Source organism: Oratosquilla oratoria, chromosome 23 (assembly GCF_046742065.1).
Source record: "Oratosquilla oratoria isolate Oo_2021 chromosome 23, ASM4674206v1, whole genome shotgun sequence".
Lineage (NCBI taxonomy): Eukaryota > Metazoa > Arthropoda > Malacostraca > Stomatopoda > Squillidae > Oratosquilla > Oratosquilla oratoria.
The window spans coordinates 42,638,463-42,656,833 of NC_134799.1; the positions used below are offsets into that span (position 1 = coordinate 42,638,463).

An 18,371-nucleotide genomic window follows, 5' to 3' on the forward strand; every position below is an offset into this window, starting at 1 on the left:
ACACACACATGCACACACGCACGCATATGTACACACAGGTAGACAGACGCGTAACAATATTTCATTAGATTTGTGAGATAAGCTTTCTAAAATTCTTCTTCGAGATCTTTCGTCACCAAGCCACAAATTTCGTTTTTATAGAGTCTGCCCTCAAGAGCGAACCATTTATAATTCTTGCACGGCTTCCAAGAAAACAAAAATTTCTGATAAGATGTGATAAAAAATGGAAAAGGAACTATAGATCAATGGATTTTCGGAAAAGTATGAACGTGTTCCGAAATTCCTTTTGATGTCGTCAAAGAAGAGGAGACTACGAAGAAGGTTATCTTCAAGAAAGCCATAGAAACTAAAAGGATCATACGCCTGGAGTCGCCTGGATGCGGTCAAAGACGTCACCTTTGCCCTTTGTGTCAGAGTAGCCAGAGGTAGTCGAAGACGAAAACATGAATAAATGTAATGCTAATGTAAAACAGTACCTGTTTTTCTTTTGTTTTTCGCGTTAACATTTTGCCCTTGTTTTTCAGTCAGAAGATAGGTTCATGAGCATATAAACTAATCCAGAACACCTGATCTTTCCTCATTATATTGTTCGTTATAATCATTATATATTTTCATTTTCATTTATCCAAGAAAAAATATTTTGTAAGATATGAAACATTCACCTTTTGTCATTTACTTAAAATAGAGAACCTGTTCACTGTATATGACTTTTAGACTTTGTGTGTGTGTGTGTGTGTGTGTGTGTGTGTGTGTGTAATTCATATGTGGGTGTGATTCACCATGGTCTTGGATCACGCGTTGGACTCGTGATCGACAGCTATTTCCCTCCCGGAAGAGAGCTCAGAGCTCGTATATGACCGATCTGTGGGTAATGCTGTGACCTTACACGCACACGCACACACAACTCACCACCCACAAGAGTTGGAGTAACGACCCGCAGTGCAGTGATACTGAAATTATTTCAGCCCTGGGCGGGATTCGAACTCGGACCGCCGTAGTGGCAGCCAGGAACTCTACCACTGCGCCACGACTCGTGTGTGTGTGTGTGTGTGTGTGTGTGTGTGTGTGTAGGTGTGTGGGTGTATGAGAGAGAGAGAGAAATAGAGAGAGTGTGTGTGTGTGTGTGTTTGCATTTTATTCTCTACCAAGAAGATCTCATTCACTACAGCATCATAAACATATAGACCCATGAAAATATGTTAAAAAAAATCCTATAAGAATCAATATTTAACTGCTGTAGCATTAGCTTGAATGCTTACCGAAACAGTGTGTAAGATCTTATAATCTAATTTATGCTTCCGTGTGTACGGACGTTGATAATATGAACGAGGATCCACTTCGTTCAGAAAAGATCATTAAGATGAAATGTGAAAAAAATGTAAAACTCTAATTCGTAATTCATCGTCCCTTCATCTATCCATTGGAGTCAGAGCTAAGAGAGAGAGGAAAAAGAGGAAAAGAGAGAGAGAGAAAGAGAGAGGGGGAGGGACAGAGAGGGGGGGGCAGAAAGAGAGAGAGAGGGGGACAGAGGGAGAAAGAGAGAGAGGAACAAAGAGAGAGGGAGAGAGAGAGATAAAGAGAGAGAGAGAAGGAGGGAGAGAGAGAAAAAAGAACGAATTAGGAATAGACGAGAGGAGGGGGACAGATAAAAAAATCTAACTTGATGAAAGTTATATCTGTTGAAAGAAAAAGCTGTTGTGTTAGGTGTTAGAGATATTTTCTATTTTGATTTAGAGGCATTTTCCTGTGTTGTGATTTTCATCAATACATTTTAGTTGGTCCTTCCTAGTTTGGGTGTCTTGTATTGTGCTATCTCTAATTATTGTTGCTGATATTGTCTTTACTCTGGGAACACAATGTATTGGCTCTTTGGTTGTACTCTAAATAATTATCTTCAAATGAATCTATTTTTTAATTGTCTCCTTATTATTCATATATAATTGTTGTGACCTGGGGCTCCTATTTGTTTGTCTATTTATTTATTTCTCTAATTATCTATTTTTCAGCACTATATCAATGGGACAAGAAAAGTTGAGTAATATAATTTACTTCTCATTATTATATATATTACTCGGTATACCTCCTCTTATTTATCGATTTTTTTCCTATGTATTTTCATATTATTATAGATGCTGGTCGATTATCATATAAGTTTTTCTTAGCTTTAATGTATTGCTTCCACTCTTCCTATATATCAAAAATCAATTTCATTTCCATTTTCTTCTCCTATTTTGAGTCTGTCATACTTCATTTTTTTAAGTTTTAATTTTTTTTTCTTTTTATTATTTTTTGTTGTTGATGACAATATGTCGCCTTAATCAATCTGCATCCTTTATATATATGTATATATATATATATATATATATATATATATGTGTGTGTGTATATTTATATATATGTAGATGTATATTTATATATATGTATATATATGTATGTATATTTATATATGTATATATATATATACATTATATATATAAATATATATATATATATATATATATATATATATATATACACAATCTCAATGCAATCTAGGTTACAAATTATCACAAACAACTTTGTGAATAATAGAATTATCCAGTCTGTATAAAACCAAACTCAAATTCATATTTCTTTTTCTTTCTTTTTCAAATTTACTTTTAATAAAACCAGATTTAATAAAGTTTCTTTCTACAATATTATTATTATGTAAAGATAGTTATTACCTAGCATTCTTCCCACTAAAGTAGTTTGGTATAGATGTGTTGATATATGTATTTGACCTATTGGTCAATTGACCTTTGGATGTTTTTTTTTTCTTAGTATTAAATAGTTTTTGTTGTCTATTAAATACTCGGTTGAGATAGAAGAAAATAATTTATTTTTTAGATGTCAATATTTACCTATGTAAGAGATATTTTAAATTTGAAGTTTATACAAAGCCAACCAATATCCTTTCTTACATTCATTTTTACTCTTATCACCATCAAAACTACAAGTTGTCCGTTTTTTCGTCAATGTTTTTGAGAGCTTCTAGAATCTGTTCCCCTGAGTTTTTGGATAAGGAAATAAAATTTATGTGGAGAAATTTTAAAATATTTAAAAAATCTGATTGACAAAGCAGAAAACAGAGCTAGGAAATGTTTTCTTAATATTTCTCTTGTAAAACAATTTAATTACAAGAATATGTTAACAGTTCCTTACCATGAGAATCTAATCATTCTTCTTAGCATACTTAATATTTTTGGTAACCAGGTGGTTTTTGATAACAATAACAACGTTAAGAGCTTGGTCATTAAATATTCGCCAAGAGAAAAAGAAGGTTGTGTATACAGCATACCACGTAAAAACTGCGATTTTACTTAGAGGCCAAACAGGTAAAGTTTTAAACAAAAGAATAAGTCAACACAATTCCAGCACTAGAACGGGGCAATTGTCAAGTGGACTGTTTGTTCACCAAAAGGACTATGAACATAACAGACTGGGATAAGTGAAAATTACATATTGTAATAATGTTGTAGAAAAAAAAACATTATTGAATTTTGTTTTATTAAAAGTAAATTTGAAAAAAATATATGGATTTGAGTTTGGGTCTATATAAACTGGATAATGGATAATTTAATTAAAAAGGTAGTTTGTGATAATTTGTACCCTAGATTGTACCGAACCTGTTCACATGGGACATTTCCGAATCCCCTCTTTCTTCTTGCGTGTATATATATATATATATATATATATATATATATATATATATATATATACCTTCGACCTTTATACCTTCGAAGATGTCTTAAATAGACGAACACGTTCGTATTTTTAATTTCCCAATGGTTTCTGCAAAAATAGCTTATCACGTTTTTATTCCTTTGCATATATATATATATATATATATATATATATATATATGTATATATATATATATATATATATACCTTCGACCTTTATACCTTCGAAGATGTCTTAAATAGACGAAAACGTTCGTATTTTTAATTTACCAATGGTTTGTGCAAAAATAGCTTATCACGTTTTTTATTCCTTTGCGCATATATATATATATATATATATATATATATATATATATATACACACACATATTTGTGCGTGGGTGTGGGTGTGTCTGTGTGTGTTTATATATGTATGTAAGTGTGTGCGGGTGTTTGTATGAAAAAGTGGAAGAAATACAAGTCAAGCTAACAGAAAGACAGAGAGAGAGAGAGCCGGGCCCAGTCCGGAGACTATGTATCAGGTCCCCGGGGCTTCACTCCCAATGGATTTGGGTTGTCGAAATTTGAAAATGGGCATCAAGGAGGTCATTCTGTTCACTATCATACAGGGCCACCACAGTCAGGTTACTGTCATTTGCCCGTATATACACATGTATGTGTGGGTGGTGGTGGTGATGGTGGTTGTGGTGGTGGTGGTTGTGGTGGTGATGGTGGTAGAGCTGGTAAGGTTCAGAGGGAATTTTAATTTGGGGGCGTGGCAGATTTTCTTGTTAAATTTTGAGCCTTAACTGGATGACTTTAGGTAAAAATGTACAAACTTAGGAGATTGTCTGCCTCAATCACTTTGTTTATCTCATTGGCGAGTCTCTCCTCTCTCAGTCTCCCTCTCTCCTCTCGCTCTCTCTCTCTCTCTATCTATCTCACTCTCTCCCTGTCTGTATCTCTCCCTCTGTCTCTTTCCTTCTGCCTCTCTCTGTTTCTCTCTATCTATCTATCTATCTCACTCTCTCCCTCTGTCTCTTTCCTTCTGCCTCTCTCTCTCTCTCTCTATCTCTCTCTCTCTCTCTCTCTATCTCTCTCTCTCTCTCTCTCTTGTTAAATTTTGAGTCTTAACAGGATGACTTTAGGTAAAAATGTACAAACTTTGGAGATTGTCTGCCTCAATCACTTTGTTTATCTCATTGGCGACTCTTCCCCCCCCTCTCTCTCTCTCTTTCTCTTTCCCTTTCTCTCTACCTCTCTCTCTCTCTCTCTCTATCCCTCTCTCTCTCTCTCTCTCTCTCTCTCTCTCTCTCTCTCTCTCTCTCTCTCTCTCTCTCTCTCTATCTGTCTCTCTCCCTCTGCCTCTTTCTCTCTCTCTCTCTCTCCTCTCTTTCTCTCTCTGTGCCTCTTTTTCTCTCTTCCTCCCCCCCTCCCTCTGCCTCTCTCTGTCTCTCTCTTTCTCTCTCTCTCTCACACACACGCGCGCGCGCGCGCTTACACACACACACACACACACACACACACACACACACACACACACACACACACACACACACACACAACTCCTCTACTCACGCACTTCTCCTTAATCCCTTTACTACGTGTGCCGTACGAGTTAGTCTCTTCACTACTAAAACTGGATGGTGATAATGAATACAAAGTCTTGGTGATGGGATTTCTCTTTCATATTCTCTTTATCACCATCACTTTCACCGACATCGCCATCATCACTGCCAGCACCACTACTTTTGACGTCATCTCCATCACCCTTACTATCCTCACCATCACTACCACAATACCATCTCTATGAATACCATCACTGTCACTATTATCACCATTGGCACCATCGCTACTGGCACCACATCAACAACACATTTACCGCCATTACTTCCATCAAGCTATCATCATCACCAACACCAACATCACGAACTCCCCTTTCGTTATTGCAGACACTTTCTTCTTTGTTTTCTTGTCACTCCTTCTCCTTCCCCTCTCCTCTTCTCCTCTCTCCTCTCTCCTCCCCAAACATGTCATCATTCTTTCAGTTTTACCTCTTTCCCTTGATTTCTCTCTCCTCGTCTGTCTTCCGTTTCTTTTCTTCCCCTTTCTCCTCCATTCCTTCTTCGGTTTTTGTGGATACTTTCATCCAGCTTGTTCCACATACTCTTTCCACTTAACCAACTCCACCAGTATATATACAATTTTTTTAACCTTTAGATAATGGAGGGTATTCCTTAATCTTAGTGAAAACGCTTGGAGGTCGTCTGAATATATTTGAAAACGGCCCCCGCCTATATTCAGGTTAACTGAGATGGACTTTAATCCTTTGATATAAGGAACCACTTTGGAACGAATAAAACCGTCTGTTGGCAGGGAAGAACGCATGGCTACAAAGATAAAATAACAAGAAAGAACAAATTTAATTCAGTGAGATTTTGTCATCACCAAATCGAGGACTGAAAATCATTAGCCTAAGAAAATCTCCGAAAGGTCGAAAAAAGACAAAAATTTAGACGCAGGAGGACCTGTGTCTCAAACAGGCTCGGGCGGTCAGTAGTTCGTTCCTCAGTTGACTTCGATTACACAAGTTCGGGCGTGTCTTCGGGGGATGGTTCCTTCCATCAGGAAGTCTCCGAAGAAATCGAACTCCGGCGCTTATTGTCGCTATCGACTTACTTTTCCACCTCTTCTCATCGAAGTTCCAATTTCTTCAACTTCGTGTGCGAAGTTTTCGTCTCGCGCTTCTTTCAAGGCTTCCTCCACTGTGGAGGCGTCAATCAGCTGAATCAACTTGCATGGAGGCAACAGGAATAATGTGTGCGTGGTATGTGTACGTGTGTGTATGTGTGCGAACGTGTGTGTATGTGCGTGCGCATATGTTTGTGGACGTATGTATGTTAGGTATTGAGAATATGGTAATACATAATGGACTTATTGTAAAGTGTGTGTGTGTGTGTGTGTGTGTGCGTGCGTGTGTGTACGTGTGTGTATCTGTGTGTGCGTGTGTGTATGTGCGTGCGCATATATGAGTGGACGTATGTATGTGAGGTATTAAGAATATGGTAATACATAATAGACTTATTGTAGAGTGTGTGTGTGTGTGTGTGTGTTTGTTTGTGTGCATGTGCATGTGTGTGCGTGTGCGCGCATATGTGTGTATTGAGAATATGGTAATGCATAATGGACTTATTGTATTATATTTACATAGATAAAAATATCATAGTAAAATCTTATATACAATAAAGAAGTTAACATATTGTAAAAATTTTATATGAATTATAACGAAAGAATATAGCGTCTCCTTAGATATTTCATAGTGATAAATACCAAAAGTTTCTAATTTTTTCTTTTAAGTCTGAACAGGTTTTCCAAAATTTATCATAAGTTCTGAGACATCGTATATAAATCACAATATACGAATAAACCAATTTCCAAAAATTGATACATCTTTCAGTATATCCATTACACTTTGCATTGTTTATATGACTATACTTTACACACCGAATTAAACAAACAATATTTATACAAATAATAAGTAATAAACGAAATAAGAATATTTGAATATTGAAGTATAAGTATGATATAATAGCTACACAAGCAACTGTGCACTATATAGTGTCTAGAAAATCCCATCCATGCCAGGACACTCCCTCCCAAGAGGAATCATTTGAGTTCACTTCACACAATCTAGGAAATGTCCAAGTCTGAAGAAGATATACCAGCTTGGCCTTCTCTGAACTTCTTCACTGATAATGAAAACGTTTGAATGAAAATGAGCAAAGTTAAGCAAGTAGGTATAGATGAAATGAAAGTTTTTATTTTGCATAAACTTCTTTGCAGCATTTCAGGCCGTATATATTTTATTGCAACAGTCAACAGTAGGTTTTGTTCATAAGAAGGAAGGAGGACGGGAGAAGGTACTTAGGACGCTGGAGAGAAAACAGAAGATTGGATAAGTAAAAGAAGAGATAAAAGAAGAATAAGGGTAAAAATAGGAAGAGGGAGTGATAGCTCAATAATTTTATTCAGAAAAATGAAATTCTTAATTTTAATGTTACTAATATTATGAATATACTATTCTGTATATATTACATGATTCGTGTACAATGGAACATAGTAGCCAGGAGATGAAGGAGCCAACATCTGGAGGTGAGATGACAGATATAGATGGTATATGTATGTATATATATACAGTATATATATATATATATACCTATATATGATAATATATATATACATATATATATATACACATATATATATATATACACACACACATATGTTTATATGTATATATACATATATAATACTGATGACCCACTTTCGGAGAAGAATAAGCGAAGATATAGTGATCTGTATATTTCGATCACTTACTGTGATCCTCTTCAGCAGATATGTATTACAGAGTAAGTTAATAAAGGTTTATTGTATAAATATGTACAGCTTTACATACATTGACATACAATGCGGGCAACAGCCCGCCAGTGGGGGAGTTGTTGTGCCCTAGTGGGTGGAAGGTGAGGGCGTGGGGAGGTCAGCGTGGAGGGGGCGTCGCCCTGAACACCCCAAGCATCACGTCCATGGGCGTGTGGAGCACAAGGAGGGCAGCTCTCGTTGCCCGACTGCTGAGGAGGCTGCTTTCTGCGGTCTGCAGCGCTGGTTGGAGGGCCTCCGTGGCCGGGCAGGACAGTAGGTAGTGCAGCAGCGGGTGGCGGCTGTGCCTACCGCAGTGGTCGCACTGTTGCCCTTGGAAGCCGTCATACAGCTCCTCCCTGGTGCAGTAGCCCAGCCTAACTCTTTGCAACAGTACGCCGTCCGCCCTGGGCTGTTGATGGAAGGCGCTCAACGTCTGATAGTCGGTGGTGGCGGCGTACCAAGCAGCTAGTCTTTTTGCTCCTTCTAGCTGCCGGTGAGTCTGGTGGGCGCGGCGGGCTGCGGCACGCCTGGCTCGTGCCTTCACGTACGACAGACTAGGTGGCACGTGCCTGGTCACGTGGGGAGCGCCAGCGGCTCTTTTTGCAGCAACGTCGGCGGACTCATTGCCTCGCACGCCCACGTGGCTGGGCATCCAGTGCAGCCTTACCCGACGTCCCTGTGCGGCGAGGCTCTGCAGGCTGCCCAGGATGGAGGTGACGAGTCCCACGTTGTCGCTGGGGCACGGCTGCTGGAGGACCTGCCACGCCGTTCTGGAGTCTGTAAGTAGGACCACAGTAGCCTCCTGGCGGTTCTGGGCGTGCTCCAGGGCCAGGTGGATGGCCACAAGCTCTGTCTGTAGGGTGGAACAGTAATCCGGCGTCCTCTCGAGCAGTTCGGTCCCAACGGTGATGGCAGCGGCGCCCGTCCTGCTACTCTCGGGGTCGACTGAGCCGTCGGTGTAGTATATGGCACCGCCCGGCTCAGACACCTGCGCCACCGCCATGAGGGTGTGATGCCGCAGCTCCTCGGTGGTGCAGAGCGCCTTGCTGGCCGGTAGCCGGGTGGTGGAGAACTCTGCTGTGGGGGGCTCCCACGGGGGTGGGGCTCGGTAGGTGGGGGCCGGGAGGTCGGCGTGTGGCCAGCGCCAGCTGTTAATGTGGGCGAGGCTGCGGGTGGCCAGGGTGGACTGGAGTGGAGGACATCGTTCCCTTGCGTCATTGCAAGCCGTAGTCTTCTCTGTGCTACTCCTTCGGAGTCGCGCTGCAGGACCCTGGCCACGATCTGTTCTACTCTGGTGGTGAGTGGCATCAGGCAGGTCTCGCTCTGCATGACGCACGCACTGGTCCATCTCGGAGCTCCCAGCATCGTCCTCATGGCGGTGTTTTGCAGCACCTCGAGCCGCTCCTGTTGGCTACGGGAGAGCGATATGAGGACTGGGGCGCTGTAGTCCACCAGGGAGCGCACTGCAAATATGAAGTACAGTCGGAGGACGGAGAAAGTGGTCCCCGCTGTGGGTCGTGTCATGGCTCGCATTACGTTCAGCCTAGCGTGGGCCCTTTCCCTCAGGTAGGTGGCGTGGGCTGTAAAGGACAGCCACTTGTCCACCCATACACCGAGGTACTGGTATGAGTTGGCCCAAGCCAGTCTGACGCCCTGGACGCAGAGCTGACCTGCCGGGTCGGCAGCCCTCACCATCATGGCGCGGGACTTCTCTGCAGAGATTTTGAGTCCCAGCTCCTCGCATTTCCCGCTGATAATGTCGAGCGCCTGCTGCGCCTTCCTGAGCTTGTTGCCCCTCCCGGTGACCACGAGGGCGAGGTCATCGGCGTAGCTGAGGAGGATGGTGCCATTGTGGAAGGGCAGGGCCACCAGCTGCTCCATCAGCAGGTTGAAGAGGAAGGGGCTGAGGATACCACCCTGGGGCGTCCCGTTCTCCAACCTCTGGAAGCTGGACTTTAGGCCCTGGAATTTTACCCTGGCGCGGCGATGCTGGAGATAGTCGCGGAGCCAGGCCAGCATCCTTCCCATCACGCCCTTCCTTACGAGGGCGGCGAGGATGGCATGAGGGCTGGCCAGCTCGAATGCCTTTTCCAAGTCGAGGAAGACAACGATGGCGGGGCGATGGTTAACTTGATTCAGCAGTGTCAGGATGCTGTCCGCCGTGCTCCTGCCGCGGGTGTAGCCGAAAATGTGAGGGTGTAGTGGCTCCACACGCCACTGAAGGCGAGCAAGCACCATTCTCTCAGCCGTTTTGGCCGTGCAGCTGAGGAGGGAGATAGGACTTAGCTTAGTGGGCTCCCTCGGTTTGGGGTTTGGTTGGTTGTCAGCCTCCTTCTGTGGGTAGCCTCCCCTGTGTTGAGGAGGCGGATATGGGGAATGTCCTCGAGTAACACGGTCAGGTGGCGGCCCGTTTCGTTGGTTGGAGATGGTGACTGCAGCATGGGGTGGTGGGCGTTCAGGTCGCCCGCCACGAGGAGGCTGGTGTGGGCGGCGAGGGAGAACAGCTCGCCTGCTTCCAGATGGTATCGTTGGCTCCTGTATATGTTGTACACCAGAAGCGGGATGCCCCCGACCTGCAGCTCTAGTCCCAGGACCTCCACGCCCTCCCCGCAGTGGACTGGGGCGGATACTCTGCGGTGAGGGATGGTGCTCCCCACCAGCGCCGCACAGCCGCGGGTGTTCTCTGTGGCAGGGAGCGAGTGAAGGGAATAACCCGCCACCCTCCACTCAAAGTCGGCACGCGTCAAGGTCTCCTGGAGCAGCACCACGTCAAGGTTTTCCGCGAAGATAGCCTGCAGTACTTGGTGCTTCTTAGGTCGGAGACCTTGCACGTTCCACTGCAGGACTCGGAGCCTGGGAGGGCCAGCAAGCTGGTCCTTATCGGCGTCTGCCTCAGCTCGTCGACTCTCCATTCTGGTGGTTGGGGTCGGCTGGGTAGAGGGAGCGGAGATGCGTGTCCTTCAGGTCGGGGGGTGGCTGGAAACCACATTCTGTGAAGACTGAGACAGTCTCCTGCAGGAGCTCGCTCAGGGTCCCCTGCTTGTCGCTGTCATGGTTGGGGTTGGTGAGCAGCTTCACCAGAAATTGCATCATCCTTGTCATGATGCAGCTGACGACTGTGCGTATTTCCTCGCTCATGGTGCGTGGCAGGTCGTGGGAAGGGTCGGTTAGGCCCATGGAGGGTCTCCTCGCCGACGTCGCGGGAGTGCTGGGGGGAGGGTCCCGTGCACCACCTCCTGGTTGGCGAGGTCTGGTTGCGCTGCGCCGGGCCGAGGGGGCGCTGCCGCCAGTCTCCAAGGCTGCGGCCCGCGGCCGCTGCTCCCGACTCCGCGTCCTGGGTTGGCGATAGGGGGTGTGATCCCTGGGGGCCGGTCGGCTAATCCCTTCCTCCGGCTCTGGTGCGGCCTGGGCTGGGGGGGTGGGGACCGCGAGGGCCCGCCGCCGACCCCACGCTGACCTGGTTGGTGGTGATGCAGGCTGGAAGGCTTGCCGACGCTGCTGCTGCGGTTTAGGCTGGCTTCGTGGTGGGTGCTGGTGCTTGGTGTCCTGGTGCCGTGATGCTCCAGCGACGAAGTTCTTCTGTTGCTGCGACTGGCTACGTGATGTCCTCGAGCGGCGTCGTTGCTGCCGTTGCGGAGGCCCCTGGGGCTGCCGCTGTTGCTGCCGTTGTGGTGGTCCCTGGGGCTGCCGCTGTTGCTGCCGTTGTGGTGGTCCCTGGGGCTGCCGCTGTTGCTGCTGGGGTTTCTGGGGAAGCCTGGGGAGCCTGCGGACCCTCTCGGGGCACCGAGGGTTCCAGGCGTGATGTTTATTTCCGCAGTTGGGGCATTTTGCGGAGGTGGTCTGATTGGATTTGTGCTTTGCGATGCAATCCTCCGTCGGGTGTGGCAAGCTGCACACGCCGCATCTGACGGCGTGTTCACACCGTACCTGGAGATGGTTGTATCTCTGGCATTTATAGCATCTCACCGGTTCCCCCCGATGAGGGCGCAGAGAGTACCTCCCCCAACAGCCGAGGTCCAGTTTGGGGGGCGGCTGTCCCTCCAACACCACCAGCACTTGCCTTGTGGGGAGCTTATCCGTGCGGGAGCAGAGTCGCTCGGCTGAGATCACCTTTGGGTGAGCCTCTACCGCTTTCAGGGGCAGGTCCAATGGGTAGCGTTCCAGCACTACCTTGTGCCGTCTCAAATTGGGGTCGAGGAGAATCACAGTGTTCCCCTCCTCCGCGAGGCGACGGAGGAGTACTGCGGAGGCTTCGTCCCTGGCCTTGAGGATGTGTTCACCCTGGAGGTTGAGTCTCACCTCCATTTTCAGGCTGGGGTTCTCCCTCTCGAGAGCGGTGATGGCCTGGTAGGCGCTGTCGTGGTCCCCTAGGTGGCCCAGTTTGAACTTGGGCCTCGGAGGAAGCTGGTGGCGGGCTCTACGATTTCTGACGACGGTGGTCCATCCTTCGCCTTCGTCGTCTCCTGGTTGCTCCTCGTCACTCCTGAGTAGCTGCTCAAGTAGGGCGGCGTCGTCCGCGTTTCTCTGGGTGTCTTCCGGTGAGGAGGGCGCGTCGTTGTTGCCGACAAACATTAGTAAGGAAGTGTCGCTGCTGCTGTCGTCCTCTTGCAGGGAGGGCGCGTAGCTGATACTGGGCCTGGCTCGGGCCGCCTTCTTGGGCGTGGAGAGCTCTTCCGAGGCCTCTGTGGGAAAGCATTCCCTGCCCCTCTTCCCGACACTTGTAGTCGCTAACTCCATCACTCTAGCCATGAGGATGTGCGACGATGGATGAAGACCACGAACTGTGCATGTATGAAGAAAACACTTCGTAGGTTTGGACGATGAGTTGGTGGTGTGGTCGCTGCACGTAGCTCTCTCCGTGTGTGTGTGTACGAGTTACAAAGTACAGAACAATGTGTATTTATAGTAAAGCAGTGAGGTAGCATGAGGGGACGAGGCTCAGGTCAACACGCCCGGCACGCATGCTCGCATCTTGGTGGCTCAGGTCACATGACCGGCGTTGCATGGGCCTTGGTGATTTTTGTCCACCGCTAATGTTGATGGTAACATTTTATTTATGGCAAAAGAAGAAATACAGTCTGGTGACCATTGACCATGGGAAATGTTATAATTTGGGAAATTATTTATTAAGGAGGATTCTACTATTTTTCTTCTGAAATTACATTTGGATTTATAAATTATTTCAGCATCGTCCCAATTTATTCGGTGGTTTTTATTGGCGACGTGCTGAAATACTGCGGAATTTTCCTGTCCGTATTTAACAGAGTTCTTGTGCTCCTTAACCCTGGTATTGAGATCTCGACCCGTCTGTCCCCAATATACATCATTGCAATCTAAACAAGGTAATTTATAAACTCCAGGAGTTGTATTACTCTTGGATCTATGATGTATATTGACAACTTTACTGAACAAATTATTAGGATAATGGAAGATAAAATTTACCTTTTCCTTTGGTAACATGTGAGACAATTCATGGATTGATTTGTTAAAAGGATCACAGTAAGTGATCGAAATATACAGATCTCTATATCTTCGCTTATTCTTCTCCGAAAGTGGGTCATCAGTATTATTTTACATATGTGCTACGACATATCTTTGTTGTGATATATATATATATATATATATATATATATATATATATATATATATATACACATATGTATTGCAGGAAAGGTTAGACAGTTGAGTGGTAAAGGTGGTAGAGAAACGCAGGTTCGAGTATGAACACTATATTGCTGACGTTTCGACTACAAGTCTTTTTCAGAGTGACAGACAACGTTCATTAACAGTATATATACTCATTGTGAATCATCCCGCTGGGCGTCTTAGAATGGAGCTTGCTGATTGGTCCGTTGCTCCTTTCAGGACCAGCTTGGCAGTAACCAATGATAGGTTGACAAAGCCGTCTCCCTGATTAGTAACATTTCCCAATGTGATGTGTACCGCTTCTACCAATGTTCTCATTGTCTTCCCTAAGCCCGTTCGGAGAGGTCATGCCTCTTCCCATTTTGGCAAATGTCCGTGTGTTTCTGTGTGTATGACTAGAGAGTTTCATGTTCTGTGATGCCGGAGGTCGTTTCTTGTGTTCAGTTTATCTCCTTTCCATTCCCTGTGAAGTCTCGACGTAGTATGTTGCTGGACATCCACTACATGGTATACTGTATTTTACAAAATTCATGTTAATATCTTGTCTCTCTTTATGCCTTACGATGTCCTTTATCTTTCTTCCGGAGGAATATGCTATTTGGATGCCAACTTTGAATAGTGTGTTGGTCAGGACTTCTGCCTTTCTCGTATGTGGTACCACCAGATAATGCAGAGATTTCTTTTCATTTATCAACTGATATATATGTATATATATGTATATATATATATATATATATATATATGTATATATATATGTATGTATATGTATATATATATATATATATATGTATGTATATATGTATATGTATATATATGTATATATATATATGTATATATATATGTATATATATATGTATATATATAAGTATATATAATATATATATGTATATGATATATATCAGTTGATATATTATTTTCTATCAGTTTGTTTATTTGCCTATAGATTTATGCATATACATTTACATATTCACCAATTCTTTTTATTGTTTTCTTTTCATTTATTCATTCATTTGATTATATATTTGTTTACATATTTCTCTATTTATTGGTGTAACTTTTTTGTCAATATATATCTCTATTTTTATCAATTATTTCAAAACAAAATTTGGCCCTATATTTTTGCTTCAAATGACAGTATATTGGGTGCTCCCTCTCTCTCGTGCGCGCACGCACGTGTGTAGTTGTAAATGTGATTTTGTATATATATATGTGTGTGTGTTTTTATTTTTGTATGTGTATATGTATGTATGTGTGCGTGTTTAGGATGGCCAGGCGATAAGGGGAAGCCAGGTATTTAGAATAAGAAGCTTTGTTGTTCAGGGCTAATGAGACCCATCCCAACAACCACGCCTCCGGGTCACCCCAGAAGAGCTTCGCGTCAAGCAAAAGATCCTTGGACAACGTCGTCCTAAGGCCTGGGAGAACCCCTCTGGTGGTCTCCGTCAGGTCAGAGCTAATGAGACCCTATGCGGCGGAGGCACCAAGATTGTGGGCATCGGGATTCACCCTCTGAGGGCGGTACTGTGGTCAGGGCTAATGAGACCCGTCTTCCAACAGCTGCCTCAGAAAGCAGGAGCGCGTTCCTCAGCCGGCGATGGAGGCGCGATCCTGCAGGTTCATCCTTCGGCGGACTCTTAGGTGCGGGCTAATGAGACCCGGAGTCCTCCGCCGTAATTCGATCCTTCTGAAGGTCCTCGGCCAATCTCGAAGATGTTGGCCGACAATGGGAGTAGAATCCTTGAAGTCTCTAGTCTCCCGAAGTTAGCGAAGACATGTTTCGTCGAAGAACATCCCTGATCCTCTCGGCGAAAGGCTCCGGAGGCCCCGTGGGAGAGGAGGTCGTCGGCGCGAGGACTTCCCCTGAAGCGGAGATTGGGTGAGGGACGCTGATCCCAACTGAGAGTGACCTTTCTATTGCAGGTCATGAAATGGGTTGATTAAAGGGACCACGCTGACCTTCTGTACAAGGATTTCAGATTTTATTTTATTCTACTTATGCCAGTGTCTTGAGAACATTTTCTTTGCTTTCTCTCTCTTTATAAAAAATACATGTTCACCTCTAAGTTATGAGGCTATGTCTCTCTTCTTTGGCTGCTGGGAAGTTTTCTGTCAGCTGAATAAAAGCGCTTAGCAGCAGCCAGAATAAACACTATGATGAACCACAGCGAAAAGATCAAACCTGTTGGCGTCCGTGTTACATTCAAGCAACAGATGATTTTGTTCATTTAATGGGGGATTTCAGACACACAGAACAACAATATTGTCAAAATCTCGTTTAGGTTAACCTCAAAATTTCTTTCTTAATTTTCATCTTATCCTACACCCACATACACACAAACACGAATACACATTCACACATACACACATATTCACACGCACACACACACACACACACACACACACACACACACACACACACACAATTAATTCAGTATCGTTGGGATACGAGTCGTTACTGCAACTCTTGTGGGCGGGGTTTTGCGTGTGTGTGTGTGAGGTCATAGCATTGCCCACAGATCGGTCACTGCAGAACTATATATATATATATATATATATATATATATATATATATATATATATATAAATATATATATATGTATGTATATATGTACATATACATATGGAAAGAATGAGTGAAGAAAGACTAGTAAAAGAGGTGTGGAAGGTAGATGTGGAGGGAGTGAACATGATGGTACGTCCAAGGATGATGTGGATGAATGGGGTGAAGGGGGCTTTGGGGAAGAGAGGAATGTCTGTTGAGGAAGGACAGGAGAGGACAGAAAATAGGGGTGAATGGAGAATGGTTGTATATGGATGATGTTGTGATGCATGGGGTGAGGTAGTATGTGTGAGCAAAATTTGACGCAGCCCGAAGGGATTTCTCCCCGTCTTCTCCTTTTATGCATGGGGGGACGGAGAGGGGGTGTCGCCGATTTAATGAAGCGGCCTTGCTGTGGATGTGCTGTGTCTTGCGACACTGCTTCTGACCCAGGGCAGTGGACAAGGTGCAGGGATGACCCGTCATCCATGAGGATTAGATAAGAGGGAAGGTGGAGGGGTGTGGAGTGTATTCAGGGATGGAATGGGTGGGAATGATTTTATGCCTTTTCCTTTTTGGCTACCTCCCTTGTAAGGGGGAAAATCCTTGGTACATGTATGTATGTATATATACATATATGTATGTATGTATATGTATATATATGTATACATATGCATATATATATGTATATACACATGCATATATGTATATACATATGTATGTATATGCATATATACACATATATACATATATATATGTTTATACATATGCATATATATGTATATATATGGACATATATATATATATATATATATATATGTATACACACACACATATATATATATAATATATATGTATATATACATTATATATTTATATATATATATATATATATATGTGTGTGTGTGTGTGTGTGTGTGTGTGTGCAAATCTTTGTCTATACCCCTTACATCTGTGTCTCTAATAACACTCACTCCAATTTTGTTTTTCTCTTCTATTGGTCTTTACTGTGACGAAATGTATCCAATTTTTTATTGCTATCAATAGTCGATATTATTCAAGCGATGAACTGATAGACCTCTACCGTTAATGTGGTCTCGATCGAACAAGATGGCGAACATCACAGGATCTAGTCGTCTGGATTATATCACACGCGTTTATCGCTTAATTTGATAAACTCTGTAGTGTGCCTCAATTTGAAAATGGTAAGAGGATTTTCACCCTCCATCCCTCCCTCCATTCATCCATCCATCCATCCATCCATCTGTCGTACAGTCCACTGCAGCCGTTCCCTCTTCGTCCCAGACACCGTTTTCTTCGAGATCCCATGCTTTGTTGTTTTTCCCCATTTTCTCTGGAGATTTAAACTCAATACTTGATCACGTTTTCTTTGTTTTGTCTCCTGTTTTTTTTCGAGATGGTACATTCTGAAATACGTTTTCTTTCAGTCTTGCCACTTGATTATATTCACCTCTGAATTCCATTTTCTTTCATTTCACTATTGTAGATTATATTTTCTTCCATATTTTTTCTTTCAACATTCCCATCCTTCAAGTTCACGTTTTTTCCCCTCCCGTATCAAGTTTATTCACTTATTTCAAATTCTGTTCATTTTCAAAATAATATTCTACAGTCCTTCCTTTGTTTATAGAATTGTTTTTCAGTACACACACACACACACACACACACACACACACACACACACACACACACACACACACACTTGACGGCGCAGTGGTAGCGTTCGCGGCCGCCACAAGGGCGGTTCGGGTTCGAATCCCGCCCAGGGCTGAAATAATTTCAGTATCGCTGTACTGCGAGTCGTTACTCCAACTCTCGTAGGCGGAGAGGTGTGTGTGTGTGTGTGTGTGTGTGTGTGTGTGTGTGTGTGTGGGCGTGTAAGGTCACAGCATTACCCATAGATCGGTTATATACGAGCTCTGACCCTTCTTCTGAGAGGGTAAAAACTGTCGATCACGAGTCCAACACGTGGTCCAAGACCATGGTGAATCACACGCACACACACACACACACACACACACACACACACACACACACACAAATGCACACATATCCCTTTCCTT

General features: G+C 43.9%; 1 protein-coding gene across 1 annotated transcript; it reads right to left on the reverse strand.

The window, feature by feature from the left end:
- Positions 1-10,989: 10,989 nt before the first annotated feature.
- On the reverse strand, positions 10,990-12,944 carry LOC143037686 (uncharacterized). The gene has a single exon (XM_076206225.1). It carries the CDS (start codon positions 12,849-12,851, stop codon positions 10,995-10,997), a length of 1,857 nt encoding a protein of 618 aa, XP_076062340.1. The 5' UTR covers positions 12,852-12,944; the 3' UTR covers positions 10,990-10,994.
- Positions 12,945-18,371: the final 5,427 nt, after the last annotated feature.

Bases quoted from the DNA above. Each gene is read 5' to 3' on its own strand.
- LOC143037686 (XM_076206225.1), bottom strand. From the start codon at position 12,851: ATGGCTAGAGTGATGGAGTTAGCGACTACAAGTGTCGGGAAGAGGGGC.